The 19,469-nt window shown below is 43.4% G+C and overlaps 1 protein-coding gene across 1 annotated transcript; it reads right to left on the bottom strand.

Moving 5' to 3' along the window:
- Positions 1-1,223: 1,223 nt before the first annotated feature.
- Positions 1,224-3,216, bottom strand: LOC120456938. The gene is made up of 2 exons (XM_039644077.2): positions 1,480-3,216; positions 1,224-1,424 (listed from the first exon to the last, which is right to left on the bottom strand). Exons 1-2 carry the CDS (start codon positions 2,866-2,868, stop codon positions 1,416-1,418), a joined length of 1,398 nt encoding a protein of 465 aa, XP_039500011.1. The 5' UTR covers positions 2,869-3,216; the 3' UTR covers positions 1,224-1,415.
- Between the last annotated feature and the right edge of the window lie 16,253 nt (positions 3,217-19,469).

Genomic DNA, 19,469 nt, shown 5'->3' with positions numbered 1-19,469 from the left:
AATACCATCACCTGATATTACATATCCTAAGTACTTTATTTCACTTTGAAGGAATTCGCATTTGTCTATTCTTAATTCCAGTTTGTTATCTACTAATCGCTTAAACACTTCTGTTAGTATTTCTATATGGCTTTTACTATCTTTTGTTGCTATCAAAATATCGTCCATGTAAATGAGGACCTTGTCCTCTTTTACCAAATCTGCGAAAATTCTATTTACAAATCTCTGAAAAACTGCGGGGGCATTTCGTAAGCCGAACGGCATTCTGAGCCATTCGTACTGTCCCATAGGTGTAGTGAACGCGGTGTATTTAATTGAGTCCTCGTGCATATGCACGTGAAAGAACCCGTTTCTAAGATCTAATTTGGTGAAAATTACTTTTTCAGAAAGTTTATCAATAAGGTCGTCTATCAATGGAGTAGGGTAGTTGTCTTTTAGCATGTTTTTGTTGAGAGTTCGATAGTCAACGCACATTCTTAATTCTCCTGACTTTTTCTTAACTAGAACAATTGGTGATGCATATTCTGACTCGCTTGCACGTATAATCCCGTCTTTTAAGTAATCGTCTAATAAATTCTGAACTTGACTTTTTTCTGCATATGATAATCGCCTTGGAGGATAATTGAATGGTTTTGTGTTGTCAAAATTAAGTTTCATTTCCCATTTTACTGCTGGGATTTCTGGACGTTTCGCATTCACATAAAGTTTATCAAATACGTCTATTAATCTGTTTCTTAGATTCGATTCACACTTCTCGTTAATATTTAACTGACTGCATTCTATTGGATCGGGGTATTCAATTGATAGTATTTCTAATCCGTCATAAGGACTACTTGTTTTGCTCTCATTTCTATTATTTATATTAATTGAACACTTATTTCCATAATTTTTGACATTAGCCACGTCATTTTCAGATTTTCTATCATTTAAACCATTATCTTCAGAATTTTCATTATTTAAAACAGCATTTCCGGAATTTGAATCATAATTTTCACAATATCTATCGTTTGCAATAAAATTTTCAACATTTCTATCATTTGAACGATCATTTTCACAATGTCTATCATTTGCAATAAAATTTTCAAAGTTTCTATCATTTAAACAATCATTTTCGCAATGTCTATCATTTGAACTATCTTTTTCCCTAACAATCTTAAAATTACTAATTTTCATAAAATCTCTTCCCAAAACTGTTCCATATGCCATCGATCTGTCTGTCACAATTAGTAACTCAAAATTTAGAATTTCTTTATTGATAATAACGAAACATGATATTTTTCCAATTATATCTAAAGGGCTACCGTTTAAGCCAAAATAATTTTTAAGAATCTTTCCATTTAACGTAATATCTTCCTTTTTCAAAATTTTTTCGACGTATGACTTCTTTATGAAACTAATTGGACTTCCAGAATCGATTAGGCATTCTAAAAACAGGCATTCATTAGGTTTTGAACTAAAATAAATCTTAAACGGTCTTACATATTCGTTGTCGGATACGAACTTCCTCTCAGTGCAGTTGTACACCAGATGATCCTTACTGCCACATGCGTAGCAGGCTCCATACTCGCGCTTGGGCTTGCGGCAGTCGGCGGCGAAATGCCCAACAGCATTGCAATTGAAGCACCTTTTTGGAGGCGCCGAACCAGGTTCCTTATCGAACGAAACCTTAACACGTCCAGCCGGAGAAAGTAGCGGTTTACGTAACGAGACCTTGGCAAATGCGTGCAACATCTGCGCAGACGAATTAAAACAGTGCATGTGTGCCTGTTGTCGTAGAAGGGAGTCGGGAATCCCTTCAATGATGTTGTCGATTAGCTCCTCATCGTCTATTCGAATCTGTGTAGCCAACAGCGTTTTTTCTTTGAAGTATGTGGAGAAATCTTCCGACGGTTTCCACTTGCGCTCTTGAAACTTGCGTCGAGATATTATTTTGCTCTCCTTACCGTGGAAAGCTTCACCAAGTTGAAATAGAAGTTCTTGAACCGGCAAAGTCAGCAAACGTTCCGAAGAGTGCAACCAAATTTGAGCATGGTCCTTTAATTTGGACATCACTAGCATGCGAATTACATCGTCGCTTAGCTTAAACATTTTTGAGACCGCGTTGAGCTGGGCGACCCATGTGCTAACATTGAGTTTGTTGTTAGAAGCACCGTCGAATATCGGAATCATTTCCTTGGCCATTGCTAGCAATGTTTGTTTATTTACAAATGCTTCCTCCGATCTGGCATCTCCGCCAGCGACTTCTTGATCTTGAGTGGCATCCTTGTGTTGATTTGGTTTGGCAACACTGCTTCGAATTAGTGGGGTAGCCTTGTTATGACCCGATGTGGCAGCGCTGTTTTGATCCGATGTGGCAGCGCTGTTTTGATCCGATGTGGCAGCGTTATGGCGTCGAGCAGATTCCAATTTCAACATTTCGTTTTCCAATTGGAGCAGCCTTAGTTGACGCTGCATGGCGTCGAACTGCGTAGAAACTTCTGGAAAATGTTCCTCGCGTGCCAACTCCGAATCGCGATGATTGGTAGATGTTGAGGGCCTGGCGTCGTCATGAACATTCATGCTTTCAGCATTGGTGCAGTGTTCGCTGCTTGGCGGCACCACTCCAGCGGCGGCGTCCTCGATCATGCTCCTTGGGCTTTCCATGTCGACCTCTGGTGCTGACTCTCCGACGATTTCGTGCTCCAAATCATTGTTAGCGATTTCGCCTTCTAATTCGCCAATCACCGGGCAAACTCCTCGGGCTTCTGGGGGCACACCGTTCAATCGCGCCGCAAGCGTGGCCTTGTTACCGCTTTTCTGCATGCTGAGCTTTTCACACCAATTGCGCAGTTCTGCTGCTGTATAATCGTCCGCACCGATGGTTTCCATTTGATTATATTTAAAGATATTGTTTTTACTTTGCTTCGTAGGTTGAGTTTTTTGTGAAAAAAAAATTCACAGTAATCCCACTTCTGAATTTGTAGGAGGCGATTCAAATGCGGCCGTTCTCTCTTCTTGTCACAAACGAAGTGTTCTTTATTTCTTCGTTCCGTTCCTTCTTAGCCTATTACATGTATGTATTGGTGTGTCAGTTGCTGATCGTGCGAACGGGACGCACAAAGTAGTGTCCGTAAGCACGATCTTAACATTAGCGTAAAATTGTACTTAAAACTAAGAGTATGTATATCTAGGACTGTATGTACAATCACTGTGTGTATGTTACGGTAGTGTGCCTGCTTGCTACACAAGTGAGCTGAAGAAGCGCGCCGGGCTGTATAGTATTGTGCCAGTAAAGATATCCTTTGTGCCCGAATGGCTTGGATCTATTCAATCTTTTTAACGTGATAAACTGCTTAATGCACTGAGACCGAGACCGATACAGAGACCGATACAGAGACACCGACCCAACCGGAACGGAACGGATCGGAATACAAATGGCCATTGAACTGACCCACCCGTTTCCTCGTTTCCGACCTCCTTTGAGTGCGATGACTAAGTAAATTGGATTTGAAATGCCCTCTTTTCCATTGTGAAAGGACAAAGGAGTCGAAGGGCAGCCCAGCGGCCAAGTATAAGTATTTGCATCGGATGATCTGGCAAATGTGAGGAATAATCCAGCGCATTAGTCAAACAGGGACTTGAGCTTTACAAGTAAAGGGGGGGTGGATGATCTATCTCCAACTAATGTTATAAAATAAATTACTCACAAAACTGAGCCCTCTTCAAATAAACTCTTTTGTACTATTATATAGGGATTTGTTTGACTTTAAATTGAAATTAGCCATGCTTTAATTGTTTTGGTAACTCTTCCCTGAGCGGCGTCACTTAACGTCACTTCTTGGGCTTTTCCTTTTGTCGGGCGCCATTTTTGTGTCTTTGCAGTTGACTTCATTATGCGCGTGGAATTATGCAAGCAACTTTAATCCCTGCAACAGTTAGATGGATCTCAAGGAGGGACTGTTCCGCGGGGGAGGCAGCATAAAAAGCTGCCACCACGCCCCCAGCTTTCGCACTTATCTCTGCCACTTTATGCATTAATGGCGCGACTTTGTCGTTGTCATCCAGCCACTCCCCCCACTACTTTGTCCTTAAAAGTGGGACGAGTAGGCGTGTCTGGGTGGCTTAAATCAAGTGCAGCGGGCTATCTGCCAACTGCTATCTGCTAACTGCAAGATGCAAAGCGGAACCAGTACCAGTACCAGTACCAGTACCAGAACCAGAAGCAGATCCAGACCCCCCAGCAGCAAACTCACATTCCGCTCAGAGTCCAAGCCACATCTCCATCCATCCCAGGCTTAACCAAAATGCAATTAGTGGCCACAATATGGCGACAGACGATTTTATTGACGTCACTTTGGTTGGTCTCGACCAAAGGGCCAAAATGTAAATGGAAAATGAAAACTGTATGCCGAGCCAAACCAAACCAAACCAAACCAAACCAAACCGAACCGAACCAAACCGTAGTGAAACCGAAAACGCGAATCAATGTGAAAATGAAAGATGTGGCTGGCGGCGACCACAAGTTTCAAAAATCACTAATGGATTTTTAATATAATAAATAATATGCACTAACATAAAATGTCCATAAGAGTGCTTTTGTCATCCATTAGGGCGCACGGGTGCGAGGTTATAGGGCTAGTCGCTTTTTCGAAGGGATTGGTATCGGTATCGGAATCCGGGGGAGCACCTGACCCCCAAAAAGCAGAGATCCTGAAGGCAAAGCAACGGCTTCGATATAATTGAATAGATACGCCATTATTTCCATTAATGCGTCCTTTTTGGGTAACCTTTCGATGGGCCAACAAAGTGCTATTTTAGGCCACAAAAACCACACACAAGTCTCGCACCACACACTGCACTCACACACACACACACACACACACAAAAACTGGCACGCACACCAGTACACTCGTACACACGCACTCACACAAATGCACAAAGGAAATAAAAGGGAAATCCCCCACACTCAAGTGGAGAGCAGGAAGAAAGAGAAAGAGGCAAAGGCAGTTAGCAGTTATCAATGCGTAAGATACTCCGCACAATGCCAAAATGGATTGAATGGAAATTAAGCATTATAAATTATATGGCAATAGACACACGCACAACATCGACACCCACGCACACATGCACATAAACAACTTGTTTGGCTTTAAGCTCTCGATGCGCAGTTCTCACAAAGTTACTGATACTATGGCATAAAGGTTAATGCCAATGCTCGATAAAAAAATTATTAACAGATTTGCATAAAATCGTGTTCCTATCGACCAGTACCCTACCCTTTCACTTAATTACCCTACTACACAAAATTATTTGTTAGCATATTAATCGAATTTAAATGTAATGTTCCAAGTTAATGCTCTAAGCAATGATTTTCTTATCCAACTAACTATTTAGTAGTTTTCTGTAATCCACAAACTCTTCAGAAGCATCCCAGATATTTGAAAACGATCTTTTGAAATTCAACTCGTGTTCAAGTGCAATGCCATGTATCTGGTTGCTTAACCATTGCTCGAAATAAGAGTATTTCGCTGTTGCTGAGCTGATATTGGAAGCCCGTCCAAGTTGTTATGGAATCGAACGAAATCAATAATTCATTAAAATAATGTATGCATAAAGGCTGCATGTTTATGGTCAATGGCTGTGGTGCTGTGGTGCTATAACAGCAACAACGGCGGCGGGAAAAGGATCTGCACACACAAACATTCCGGATAATCCATGCAAATCGAGCGACTATACTTGTATACTTGTATATTGGGCAGATACCGCCGTCCATGGGCATGCCTGCATATATTTATTGACTCGTCGGTGGCCAATTGGTGTCAAAAGCCCGACGTAATCCCCAACAATGTTGTTAACAAGTGGCCTAGGGAACTCGCAACGCACCACTAGCTCCTCGGGCGGGCGGATGGCGGATGGCGGATGGCGGATTGCGATGGCAATGGCAATGGCCCCCGTCCCGAAATTGCTCGAAATAAAGAAGGAGACGGAGCAGGCGCGGGCAAAACAATCAAGGAAGCACTTAACCGAATGAAACACAAGTACACAAATGAAAGTAAGCAAACACAAGACAAGCCGTAGAGCAAATAGTTGGAGCGAGGCGCAGATAAAGATTCAGATAGAGATGGAGATGGAGCCACAGCTACAGATACAGCTACAGATACAGCTACAGATACAACTACAGATACAGATACAGATACGGGCCAAGTGCAAGTCCAAATGCAAGGGGATGCTGACCAGGTCCAGACGATATGACCCCGTCCCCTGCCACCGTCCCCTCCCGCTGGCCTGGTCAAAACTAAAGCAATGAAATAAAATGAAAATGCATTAAGTATGCAGATGGAGTGCAGATCCCACTCCACAGTAAACTTCGCTACAGAGTCCATGAAGTGAAGTAGGTCCACTCAAGAAAATGCCATTCACTCTTAAATTGAGTGAATGGAGGGGTCTCTTTTTGTTTTTTAGGAAGAAATCCTTAATTTTGCAATACTCTTGTGGCGAAAAGGTTTCAATTACCGTAGATAATGGGGTAATGGTTTAGCTAATTAATATTATTTAATTAAGCAGTGGAATTTTGATTGAAGAAAATAAGCTTTGAGCAGCATCATAATAAAAGTGAAGAGAAGTAAACACAGGTACTATTTTCCCAGTGTGTATCGGAGTTTGGTTCCGAGTTGGGCAAATAGAGCTGCTAACGGTCATAACAAAGTTGCCACCGCCACTTGCCACCGGGCAGCCATCAACTTGATACATGGCCCCGGGCAAGGAGCTTGTCACTCAACGAGTGCCCAGTCAGAAAACAGTCAGTTGGAGTCGGAGTTGGAGTCCGAGCTGGAGCTGGAGCTGGAGCTGGATCTGCAGCTGGAGTTGGAGCCGGTCCTGGCCAGTAAGCTCGTAATGCAGCTCGCCGCCTGCATTTAAATCAATTTTTTGCGCCGTCCTGGCCTGGAAAGTGCAGCAGGAATTGAAACTGCAGCTCTGCAATTGTTTTCACTGTTTAGCTTTAATGCCGAAGGGGCCACAAATGGAAAGGATAGATGGAAAGTGGCAGTCGCAATCGCAGTGGCAGTGGCAGTGGCAGTGGCAGAAAATCTGGAAGCAAACAGGACAGGACAGTCGGAAAAACCCAGAAACAGGGCCGGCTGCTGCCAGAACTTTTTCTATTAGTTTGATGCTTGATGAATTCTGATGTGTCTTTAATGTCACTTTTGTTGTTTACCGCCCCATCCGGTGGCTTCGATTATCATCAGTTGGAGTATCGTGCCGAGGCAGCTGTTGTATCTGTAAACTATAACTTGCCGACGGACCACCACATTGTCCTGATGGCTTTTCAGGCGAACCGACGGACCCTTCGGGCGACGCAGCCCACGCCTCTGAATGGGCATTTCCTGAAAGGATCGATTTCTAGAGAATTAACGACAAGTCCAGTGTTTAAGGTTTCAATGTAATCTGCTCTAAATATGTACGTGATGGAGCAGAAGTGAAACAATTTACTCCGATTTTTGTTTCGTAGTGCCTGTTTCTGCTTAGCTCCTCCAGAAAAGAAATGTATTGCTTAAAAATAGCAAGTCTAAAAGAATAGTGTTATATTTTTTTAATAAGCACAATTTTCAAATTTCGCGTTTTCAGTTTCATTTGAAAAGGACTGACAAGTCATTTCTAGTAATTGTAGTTCACTGTGTTCCTTAATCTAAATAAAACAAGAGAGAACGCTATAGTCGAGTTCCCCGACTATCTGATACCCGTTACTCAGCTAGTGGAAGTGCGAAGGAGTGTCTTCAACTCTGACAGTTTTTGGTGATTTGTGGGCGTTGGAGTGGGCGTGGCAGAAAGTTTGTTTGGTAAATCGATAGAAATTTACAAGACTAATACAAAAATGAAAAAATATCGAAACATTTTTCAAAAGTGTGGGCGTGGCAGCTTCGTGCGGTTTTTGGGCGTTAGAGTGGGCGTGGCAAAACGTTTTTTGCAAATCGATAGAAATTTACAAGACCAATACAAAAATGAAAAAATATCAAAACATTTTTCAAAAGTGTGGGCGTGGCAGTTTTGGGCGGTTTGTGGGCGTTAGAGTGGGCGTGGAAACATGAATCGACAAACTTGTGCTGCTTCTATGTCTTGGTAGTCTGTATGCTTAATCTCAACTTTCTAGCTTTTGTAGTTCCTGAGATCTCGACGTTCATACGGACAGACAGACGGACGGACAGACGGACATGGCCAGATCGACTCGGCTATGGATCCTGATCAAGAATATATATACTTTATATGGTCGGAAACGCTTCCTTCTGCCTGTTACATACTTTTCAACGAATCTAGTATACCCTTTTACTCTACGAGTAACGGGTATAAAAATGTCTAAAGCTTTCCACGAGTCGAATAAATCAAGTGCGAAGTGTTGTTGATTGCGATTCAATGAACCTGTACTCAGTTGATAGCTTGTGGAAAGATTTTCAATGCAGTCTGCGCCTGAGCCGCTAATTTACTAACGTTAATTAATGGCGAAATCGAAAATGTTCGCTTTGAACTTTGCCGTTTGGCTGTGGAAGTGAAAACCGCGGCTGCCACACTTAAAGAGCTGCCCCACCCACTCTGCCCACTCCAAACCTCGAATTTTCCCGGCACAAAGGAAATGGAACACTTTGCAGACGAAGAAGAAGGAAGCTGCCTTGCGGTTGCCACCTCCAAAAGGGGGGAAAAGGGGCTGGGAAAATGTGCTGTAAGGGGAAGACTGGGTGGGAGACAGGAAAAGTTGCAAATTGACTTGGTCTGCGTGTGCAGAAGTGTGGAAAACCTTTCAAGTTCCAACGGAAATAAGGAAACGGATCCTGCCAATAGATCTTCGACCAGTGCATCAAGAGAGATTTTGGGAACTAGTCATTCAAGCATGTTCTAGACTTTACTCACTGAAATATATTTAAAATTTCAGCTAGTCAACTAGCTGATCTATGCGATTTTATCAATACAATACTTATCAATCCTATTTTCTTTCTGCTTTTTAAACGCCTGTAATGCCAATACTGATAAGTATAGTATATATTTTAAAGTAATGTACATGAGTACTTCCTTCTTAAAAATTGAATTAGTCGTAAAGCCGAAGTGGCTATCAAGGAAGGATGGGCACATGAATTCTTCAGATGCGCAATCAGCGAGTTTAAATTCGCATTAGATACGTATTGGCTGCACATTTATTTATATTTTTTCGCAAGCCATTTCTTAATTGGCCCGAAAATCGAAGACTCCGGCGTGGGCCATCGAATCGGAGAGGCACGCACTGAATTGAAAGCAACTGAAAGCGACGAGTGCCGGAAACGGAAATGGATATATGGATGGTATGCTATAATGCCCCGGGGGATGGAGCTAAGCAGGATGAGGACTCAAGGTCTCCAAACATTTCATTTTCTCTCGCCCCGGCTAATTTTGCATGCAGCGCACAAAGGCGTCGCACGGGAAGGGGGCGTGGCATGGTCACGCAGACGATTGATTTGGAAACGGGCCATTGTCACGCCGTCTACGAAAATGGCGAGACGGAGCGGAAAAGTCGGTGGGTGAAGTGAGCCGGAGTGTTTGCCGGATTGTCCCGAAAACTGGCTGAAAAGGATTTGCTTAAAGTCGACATCACGGACAGGGAATCCGAATATCGAGTAGCGGGCACCGGCATGGGGATATTTGAGTACGGAACATGGGAAATGGGGATATGGGGATATGGGATATGGAATGTGGCAACTGCACGTACGCAGTGTGTATTGAAAAACACAGTGGCACACACGCTCTCCGGAACCCATTGAATCGGCAAAGTTTGTTAGTTCGGACACGAAATATTTTATTATTATATATAATTTGCCATTATGATGATTATACGTGGACATCCTCCACCCTCCACCAACTCGAGTCCCGAGTCCCGATTCACTATCCACTATCCACTACCCCCGACTCCATTGTGAATTCAGTGGGCATTGGCTCGTCCTCGCTGCGAGTGCTGCATACTTTATGTCCTTGGCGCAATCACAGTCATGTCTGCACCTTGGGACTCCCAGTGGGCTGGTGGTCACCGGGAGGTTGGAGGCAAACCAATTGAATCCACACTGCCGGCCAGATGATGATGGGCCGCACCAGGAGGACTGGGTGGCGTACAACGTCTTAAAGCCCCAAACCGAAGGCTTCTTTAAGATTCACAGGGGTAACGAGCGACTGAGATACCACTGAGATATATGGCGGACAGAATTTGCGAAAGTAAATCTAGAAAGTCTGTCATTTGATTTCCTGGAATTTAAGCTAAGAGTGTTTTGCTCAGTGGTCAATATACTCATATGAGATGCATTCATACATGTGTGGTTTCATTGTTTTGCTTTGACAAAGTCGTTAACTATAGAAACTGTGCCTCGGAGTTCAACATTGTTTTCAATATCTAGACGTGGAGTTATTGCTATAACTTCATTGCCAAGAGATCTGATTCAAATTTCGAGTTCTTGACCATTCAACATATTCTATTGACAACATTTTGTGGGCTTATCCTAGTATTCCGGCTAGAGGCAGCTTCAATAATCACATATCAACCTTGCGAATATAAAGTTTATATTATAAACCCTTGATTTTGGCCCAAAGCAGCATGTCTGACATTTGCTGGGCGTTTCTTATTTCTTTTTTGAATTTCTGGCAGCGAGTTGCACTTGATTATCATTGTTCGGATTGTTGGCTGATTGTCGGCTGATTGTCAGCAATTTGACATGCACAGCAAGTGGGATGGAAAGACGCTGCATAAATTAAAACTGAGCATTTGCCGCCTTTGGTCCGCTTTTCCTCGTCCCGACTTTCCTCGACTTTCCCCGACTTTCCGTTGACGGCAACTCAAGTTTCACTTAATTAACTGCAATAAGAAACTGAAATTAACCCCGGACCCGGACCCGAACTCGCAACCGAGAGGAGAGGCGGCGACTGACGAAAGTTTTCCTTTTCTTTTGACGATGAGGATGACGCTGGAGCCGGCGCGGATGATGATTCGGATGATTATGATGATGGAAAGTGCAGGAAGGGAGGCGAAACTTTTCCTCCACTGCACTCATAATTCCGTTAGCTAATTTGCATCGTTGTAGTTGCCCGGGCCCTGAAAATCCCCGTACCCAGATCGAAGTCACCCTCTTTTGAGCCGTCCGACAATAATTGCGTTAATAATTAGTAATGGGCAATCGTTTGCGTGCTGCACGTTAAATGTTGCGTGCTGCATGCTGCTTGTTGCATGTTGCTGGCGCCGTAGCAGCATGTTCCCAGTGGCGGCAACAATGTTGCTGGCCGTGCGAAAAAGCCTCGTCCAATTGGCTCACTTGGGCTTCCCGACTTCCCGGCTTCGTGCCTCGGCCGCGACCAAGTCGGAAAAGTCGGAAAAGCGGGCCTGCCTTCTTGCGGCACAGTGTTCGTGCAGCAACGAGGCGCATCGGTGGTTGCAGGTTACAGGTAGCTGTAGCTCCTGCCACCTAGCTGCCTAGCTGCCTTGCTGGCTAGCTGGCAGTCCAAGGTGCAAGTTCAGATGCAGTGGCCGTTGCAGTTCGATTGCCGGGCAGCTCTAAGAATTTCAAGTATTTCCGCTTGCCGGTCGGAAAAGCGGAAAACGTAGAAACGGAAAGGGAGCTGGAACATGTGCGTTGCCTTTTTGCATTCCGCGCGAGCAAAGGAGGCAAAAAGGAAAACTCGGGTCGGCTAGAAAATAGGAGAATGAAAATGGCTGGGGCATGGAAGCGGCAATTGCACTGCCAGTGCATATGGCGATGGCGATGGAGATGGAGATGGAGACGGCAATGGGAAACCAAAAACCCCGAACCCAACAGCAGAACCTGAAGCAGAACCACAACCGAATCGTAACGAAACGAACTGAAATGAAATGAAACACGAGTTCAACTCAAACGGAGCTTAACTTAACCTTTGGCCCAACCACAACCCTCCAAGTGCATGAATGGTGCACTAGTGCAGTGTTGCAATGGCTGTGGGCGCCACTTTTAAAGCTGCCCACTTGGTGGCCCTGAACTTTCGATTGTCGCCCCAAAAGCCAAATATTTTCCACCTCTTCCAATCGGAAATATTCGTCATCAAGCCGGGAGCCGACAGACGGGTCTGTTTGGCGCTTTGTTTGACAGTCTGACTTCACTTAAATGATGGTTTCGCATTGCCTCTGAATCTTGCTGTTTTAGCCTGGCTTTCGGGGTTTACTTATGTTGATATTTCGGAACATCATCTGTAGCTTTAGAATATTCAAAGCCAACTGATTGCTTACAACAAAATTTGTTATTGAGTTTTAGTAACGAAAGGTAAAATATTATATTATATTTATCTGTTCAAAACACCATGATTATGAATTAATTTAACTCTTAATGGTAAACAAATGGTAAAAAAAAGTTTAATAAAAGTTCATATTAATTAATTTAATGAACGTCACATTTAACTGTGATATTTTATTTCATTAATGCTTTTCCAACACAAAAAATAATAAAAAAGCAAATAATATTAAAATAATTTATAAGCCGTTTTCAAGGTAATTATTTTTAGTTATTATTTAAATTGATTTTATTTAAGTTTTCAAAAAAAAAATATATTTTTATTTAATCATTTAATGGATTTTTTTTAAATAGAATATCGTACAAGATGGTTCATAAAAATAAGTAAAATTTAATCTCAAAATCGATGTGGGTTCTTCTATCATTAGCAGGCTACGTGCTTAAGCTTAAATTTCATAGAAGCTTAAAGGCAAATCACTCATACGGAATTAAAATGCTGAAAAGTGGTGAAGACAAAGCAGACACAATTTACTTAAAGCAACTTAAACTAAAAGTAATTCCACTAAAATGTTTATAACCAAATCCAAATACAAGTGCGCAGCTGGCGGAAACTGGCAGTGGGAGGGGGTTGAAGAGGCGGTGGAAAGGCGGTGGAAAAGCGGTGGAAAATCGGAAAATGGGCAGGTAAGCTAAGCGGAGCTGAGCTGGCGCATTACTCGTATTTACCCCCGTGTCTGAGCAAGCAGATGAAATTTAAAAGTGAAATCAAACAATGCGAAAATAACTTGCAAAACAATGTCAAGTGTTTGGCGAATGAATCGGCATGCCTGGGTGGATATATCCTTGTATAGACACACATACACACACATACACACATGCGTATGTTTTAAAGGATTGGAATTGGCAGAGTGACGGAGCGGAAACGGAAACGGAAATTGCACGACAAGAAACAAGAAAGGAATTGGACGAGCACAACAAACTGAACCAGGAGTTTAGCTTTCCTAATTTCCCACTTATTAACTCGAACTCGCATTTACTTACAAAATCACTCACATCCAAGGATCATCTAGCTATTTTGTACATTAATTTATTATTTTTATATATATTTTCAAGCATTCATTAACTAATTTTTATTTTTTTTTATTTTTTAGGTCATCTCTTTGGTCTATCGTACTCCACAGTTATTTAATCCTGCTAAATAATAAAAAAAAAAAAACAGAAAAACAAAAAGTTCTAATATAAGGATCTAATAATTCTAATATAATATCTAATAAGAGCGTAAAACAACAATTGTTTGTTTTAAAGCTTAAGTTGCTTAAGTACTTTGCGTTTCACAATTTACTTGTCATTATTGGAAACGTTTGGGGGCTTCACGAAGCTAATCACTCGGAAGTAACATAACATAAAATGCACTTCGTTGATCTCCCTGCAATTTCTAGCAGTGTAGGCCACTTGGCGTCCTATCTTGGCCAATGGATTGGCATGGCTTGCTGCCGAGGCGCTGCGCTTGTTGTTGGCCGACCTGGTGTGTTAGCCAAGTCTGTGGTAGCCAAGCCAAGGCAACCCGCCTGGTTGTAGATACAACCGCAACAGTTGCGGCGACACTTTAGCCGCTTTGAAGCAGTCGAGAAGGCTACTTGAGTCAAGTGCAGTGGGGACAACAGGCGTTGGCTACGAGGGAATGGCGGGAAGGAAGCGGGCTTGTTGGCCAAGAGTAAGGAGCAGAAGAAGTAGAAGGTGAAAAGGTATGCCTGGCGACGACCTTCGTCCTGTGGCGCTCCTTCGCAGCCTCTTGTTGCGTCAACATTGAAACACATTCATGGTTCTGGCCCAGAACCCCCCGACCTGAGGCCCCCCCCTTTCATCCTTTCATCCTGCCCCCGGCGACTGGCTCGTCCTTTCCGCTGACAAAGCCAAGTAAAAGTTAACTTAAGCAGCTGCCAAGTGACTTGAAAGTACTTGAGCGCATCCTTAAGCAGGATATCAACTGGCAAAAGCGCTGAAAGGAGTCGGCTCCCCCAGATCCTTTCCTCCCTTTTTGCTCTTCCCTTCCCATTCCCATTCCCATTCCCGCCTCCCGCTTTCCGCTTTCCGTTTTCCAGGGTTTTGTCTCAGCGAAACGCATGAAAGTATTGTAAGTTGAACGGCGACATCGGGCGACGGTCTCCGCTGACTGCAGCCAGTGACAGGAAATCTCAGTCGACAGTCCCACGCCCCCACATTCCGCCAGAGATGATGGATTCAGTCACCGTTTTCGATTATATGCCGTCATGTATCAGAGTTAGCACTTTTTTTGTATTTTCCTGTGGAGGGTGGCACATAAACATTTGCGTCCAAAAACATCGAAATCTAAAAGAAGATGTTGAAGTTTTGTAGATGCAAATATTACTTGCGCCTTCTGAAATTGAAATAATCATGGTCTCCATATGACAACGGATTGGCGATACAAAGTTATATTCTAGATTCGTTGAAGAGTATATATCAGATAGAAGAAAGCGTTTCCGACCATATAAAGTATATATATTCTTGATTAGAATCAATAGCCAAGTCGCGTCTGGCCATGTCTGTCCGTCCGTATGAAAATCGAGATCTCAGGAACTATAAAAGCTAGAATTAAGAATAAGCATTCAGATTCCAGGCACGCAAGTTTGTTGACCCATGTTGCCACGCCCAATCTAACGCCCCAAAACGTAAAATGTATTCTAAAATATTTTTCGCAGTCCTGCTTGGCTCATCCATATAAACAAATAGTGTGAAATAAGGTGATGTCGTGAGAATATGAGACTGTGACCTTGCGAACCCGTGACCGTTCCCGCTGTCGTGACTGCGGCTCGCGTCCGCCCATCTCCTGTGGCAGGATGAGAGGGGAGGGGTGGGGCTGGGGCGCTAGGAGCTTGCCGCGACCACGACGCTGGCATCACGTTGTGGCCTTTTATTAGATACGTGCTGTATCTCTGTTTACCAACTTTGATGGTGTTAATGCTGCTTTGTTGCTCGTGGTGTTGGCGCCTTTGGCCGCCGCTGCTCCTTTAGGTCCTTTTGCGCCTTTTGCTCCTTTCGGCGAAAGGAGAGGTATGTTCTCGCCGGTGATATATATCTGTCTGATGCCTCCACACACACACAAACACAAACACACGCACAGTCACCGACACACTCACACTCTCGTGCACATGTGTGTGGACAGGGGCATAAAAAGTGCAGCGTGTTTGGAAATTGTTCAAGATTGGGCGCTGGGTGGTGCTAAATCGCTAGGGGCGAGATGACGAAACCTTGACTCCGAGGAAAACTTGAAGCCGGGGGCAGCAGCTGACACAGTTGCCGATGCTTTTCCCCACGAAACAAACCAAAACGAAACGAAACGAAACGAAATGCAACGAAACAGAAATTCGTATACAAATTTAATTAAAAGTGCAATTGCCCGATTTGCACGTTTTCGGCGATGTTCGTATGTATTTGTGCCCGAATAAATGTACGAGGGTCGTTTGATAAGTCCGTGACTTTTTGAATAAAATATATTTTTTTCGTCAAAGAAGCGTTTTATTTCTCAACATAATCTCCTTTTAGCTCTATACATTTAGTCCAGCGTTTTTCCAATTTTTTTATTCCTTCCAAATAATAGGTTTTCTCAAGGCCCTCAAAATAGTCGTTTGTTTCTGTGATGACCTCTTCATTTGACCCGAATCTCTTACCGCCGAGCCATTTCTTCATGTTTGGAAACAAAAAATAGTCACAGGGGGCTAAATCTGGAGAATATGCTGGATGGGGTAGCAGTTCGTAGCCCAATTTATGAAATTTTGCCATGCTGACTACACACGTGTGCACCCGTGCATTGTCCTGATGGAACAGCACTTTTTTTTTCGCCAAATGCGGTCGTTTCTGCTTCAAATCAATATCGAATCTGTCCAAAAGCTCTGAATAATATTCGCCGGTGATCGTTTTACCCTTTTCAAGGTAATCGATGTGAATGATACCTTGTGCATCCCAAAAAACTGTGGCCATGACCTTGTTGGCCGACAGACCCACCTTGGCCTTCTTTGGTGCACGTTCACCCGGAGAAACCCACTGTCTTGATTGTTCTTTGGTCTCTGGTGTGGTGTGGTGGATCCATGTTTCGTCTACGGTAACGAAACGGCGCAAAAATTCGTTTGGATTGCGGTTGAACATCGCCAAACACTCCTTTGAAATGGTCACACGGTTGCGCTTATGGTCGTGTGTGAGCAATCGCGGCACCCATCGCGCGGAAAGCTTTTTCATGTCCAAATATTCATGTAAAATGTGATGTACCCGTTCAGTTGAGATGCCTACAGCCTCAGCTACCTCACGCACTTTCATTCTCCGATCATCCAATATCATTCCATGGATTTTGTCGACGATTTCTGGCATGACGACCTCTTTTGGGCGACCTGAACGTTCGGCATCACTTGTACTGGTACGACCACAACGGAACTCAGTAAACCATTTCTTAACCATTGAAATTGATGGTGCAGAGTCCCCATAATATTTATCAAGTCTTTCCTTGGTTTCGGTGATGGATTTTTTACGCAAAAAATAATGCTTAATTAGCACACGAAATTCACTTTTTTCCATTTTCGTTAAAATTCACGAGATCGTCTGCTTTCAATGCCTATAAAACGCAAACCAAAAAACGCAGCTTTCTCAAAATTTTACAGTCAGCTGTTAATCGATAACTGCTGACAGGAGCAGTGTTGTATTTAGAGCAGGTGCGCGGCAAATACAAAAAGTCACGGACTTATCAAACGACCCTCGTATGTACGTAGGTATACCGCAGTAACATCCGAAGCGCATTAAAAATTCAGCAGCAATTGTGTTTTCGGGTCCAATTGGAGGTCAGGAGAATCTCCGGAGTATTAGTGGGAACAGTGGCGTGGTTAGCAGGGGACATGAACAAAATCGCACCACTTAAGTCATTAAGTTCTAATGTTATTTGTAATATCTATGGGTGAACGACAATAAAAAACATTTATTAATTGACACAAGTATGCGAAACAAAAATCCAATAAAAATGGATCAGAGTAATAGTTCAATTGGTATATGTACGTATGTATATGGCCGTACCAAACTGCTTGCTTATTTGCTAAAAACTTTAAAATATAAAGTAAGGCCTGATATTTCATGCAGTCTTTCGGCAGCTTTTGCAAACATAATGGGATGCTAAAAATGAATGTGCATGGCGAGGAGGGAGTCTCGGCCATCATTCAGTTGGCACCACGCCCCTGTGATCTGGGCTACGGACTTCGTAGAGCCACCTTCAGCTCCAGCTCCAGCTGCACGGCCAAGTTCGACTCCCCGACTCTGCAACTCCCCGACTCTGCAACTCCCGAACTCTGCAACTCCGATGCCGATTCCGGGTCCGGGTCCGGGTCCAACTGCAGCGCCGGCAATCGCATGAACCGGAAATGCGCAAAACTAACGGATAATGGAAAATGGCGTTGGCAACTGGCGCAACCGAGTGTGGCCTTAAATGGCGCGACCCACCCGGGGAATCCCCCTGCATCCCGCTTCCTGGCTTCCTGGCCAAAAGTTAGCAGCCAGGATCTGGAATGGAGTGGCCCTACTGTGTGGCCGCATAAACTCCCGAATAACGCTAAATGTCATGGTTATGTTTACATGCGGTGAAATTAAGCGGAAGTGGCCGTTAAAGTTTTCGCCCAGCTCTCGCAATTAAAGCAAATTAATGCGGAATTAATTCATAGACCTCGGCGAGCCAGATGCTCACCGACTGCACTGCGATGATGTGTTTACTGCACCCACCGACTCCGATTACGATTTCGATTCTGAGTCTGAATCAGAATCAGAATCTGGTTATGATGATGAGGATGATGAGAATGATGGGGATGATGAGGATGATGACGATGATGATAGTGGCCGTGCTGGAGGATTTAACCGGACGAGGTAACCATGTGGAGAGCTGTGCAATCAGCAAAGCCGTAAATTATCAAACGCATCATTCAATGAGCCCACCGATCAGACTGCAGTGCACTGCGGGGAATTCGGTTAAGTGGATAAAAGGTTGAAAATGGTGAAAACCAGCTTGAAATATGGATGTATTTGGCCCTGCTCTTGATTTTGGCTTGTCCAAAGTGGATTTTTGCACTAAATACCGGATTATTACCTCATTAAAACTCTTTTATTTGATCAACTTATTAATAGCCATAGCCATTGCTGGTTTATTTAACAAAATATGCTTTAGAACTCGAGCTCTTGCGAATTGAACCGAAAGTATTGATGGCATGTTTTTCATATGCATTGCACTAAATAATTGATGCAAATTTTCAATTAGAAATCTCACCCTGTCAGTGGCTAAGATACGTTGTGTTTTGGCAGTAATTACTTATGGGAATTTAGCAGGTTCATGCTGCATACATACTTGGTAACTTTAAATGTCTCGACTAATTAATCATTTAGGCGTAGAAATTGAAACGAAAAGTGTGGATGGTGCACTTGCAATTCTTTGGTCTCAGTGCAGCGTAAACATGAACGGGGGTAACAAAGCAAAAGCCACTCCCCCGACTGCGAGTCTGGCTAACTGAATGGCCAAAAGGACGAAGGACGAAAACGAAGGACGAGGGACGGGGGACGGGGGACGGAGGTTGGACTGCCTCTGATGGCAGGATGGCATGATGGCCCAATGAGCTGGGTTTTGGCCTGGCAAACAACCAGCAAGCATCGATTATTCCGAATGCATCATTTTCGGCGGCTTGTGGAAGGGAGCAGGTGCGAATAAATGCAGCCAAACTGAATTTCCACTTCTACAACCTGTACCAGAGACCGTACATGTACTTAAAGCTCGCCAGAAGGCTATTCAAGAATCTATAACTATTTAAGCCTATTAGCCTTCGGGAGAAATACAGCATTTAATAATTCGAGAGAAAACGCTACAGTAAATTACCTGTATCTTAAGATAATGGAAGTGTGAAATACGGATATAAAACGCAGAAATCGATTGCTTTATCAAGCAGTAAGAGTGCGACCTTATTCAATAGACTTTTGGTTAACTTTTAATTGACTTTTATTAGTCCGATTTAAGCTATTCTGGCACGTAGATTGTTATTGGTATGCTTAAAAAATAACACTGACCCATTTACGAATACTTTAAGTGTGTGCGTTAAATTCACCAAAATCTGAATGCCCAATCCTAGCTTTAAAGCTCTTATAATGCTCAGATCTTAGACCCGTATTCGCCATATTTGAGTGGTAGTTCCCGGATTA

Source organism: Drosophila santomea, chromosome X (genome assembly GCF_016746245.2).
Source record: "Drosophila santomea strain STO CAGO 1482 chromosome X, Prin_Dsan_1.1, whole genome shotgun sequence".
Lineage (NCBI taxonomy): Eukaryota > Metazoa > Arthropoda > Insecta > Diptera > Drosophilidae > Drosophila > Drosophila santomea.
The sequence above is the reverse complement of the archived record's forward strand: the minus strand, read 5'-3'. Positions and strand labels throughout refer to the sequence as shown.

Bases quoted from the DNA above. Each gene is read 5' to 3' on its own strand.
- LOC120456938 (XM_039644077.2), bottom strand. From the start codon at position 2,868: ATGGAAACCATCGGTGCGGACGATTATACAGCAGCAGAACTGCGCAAT.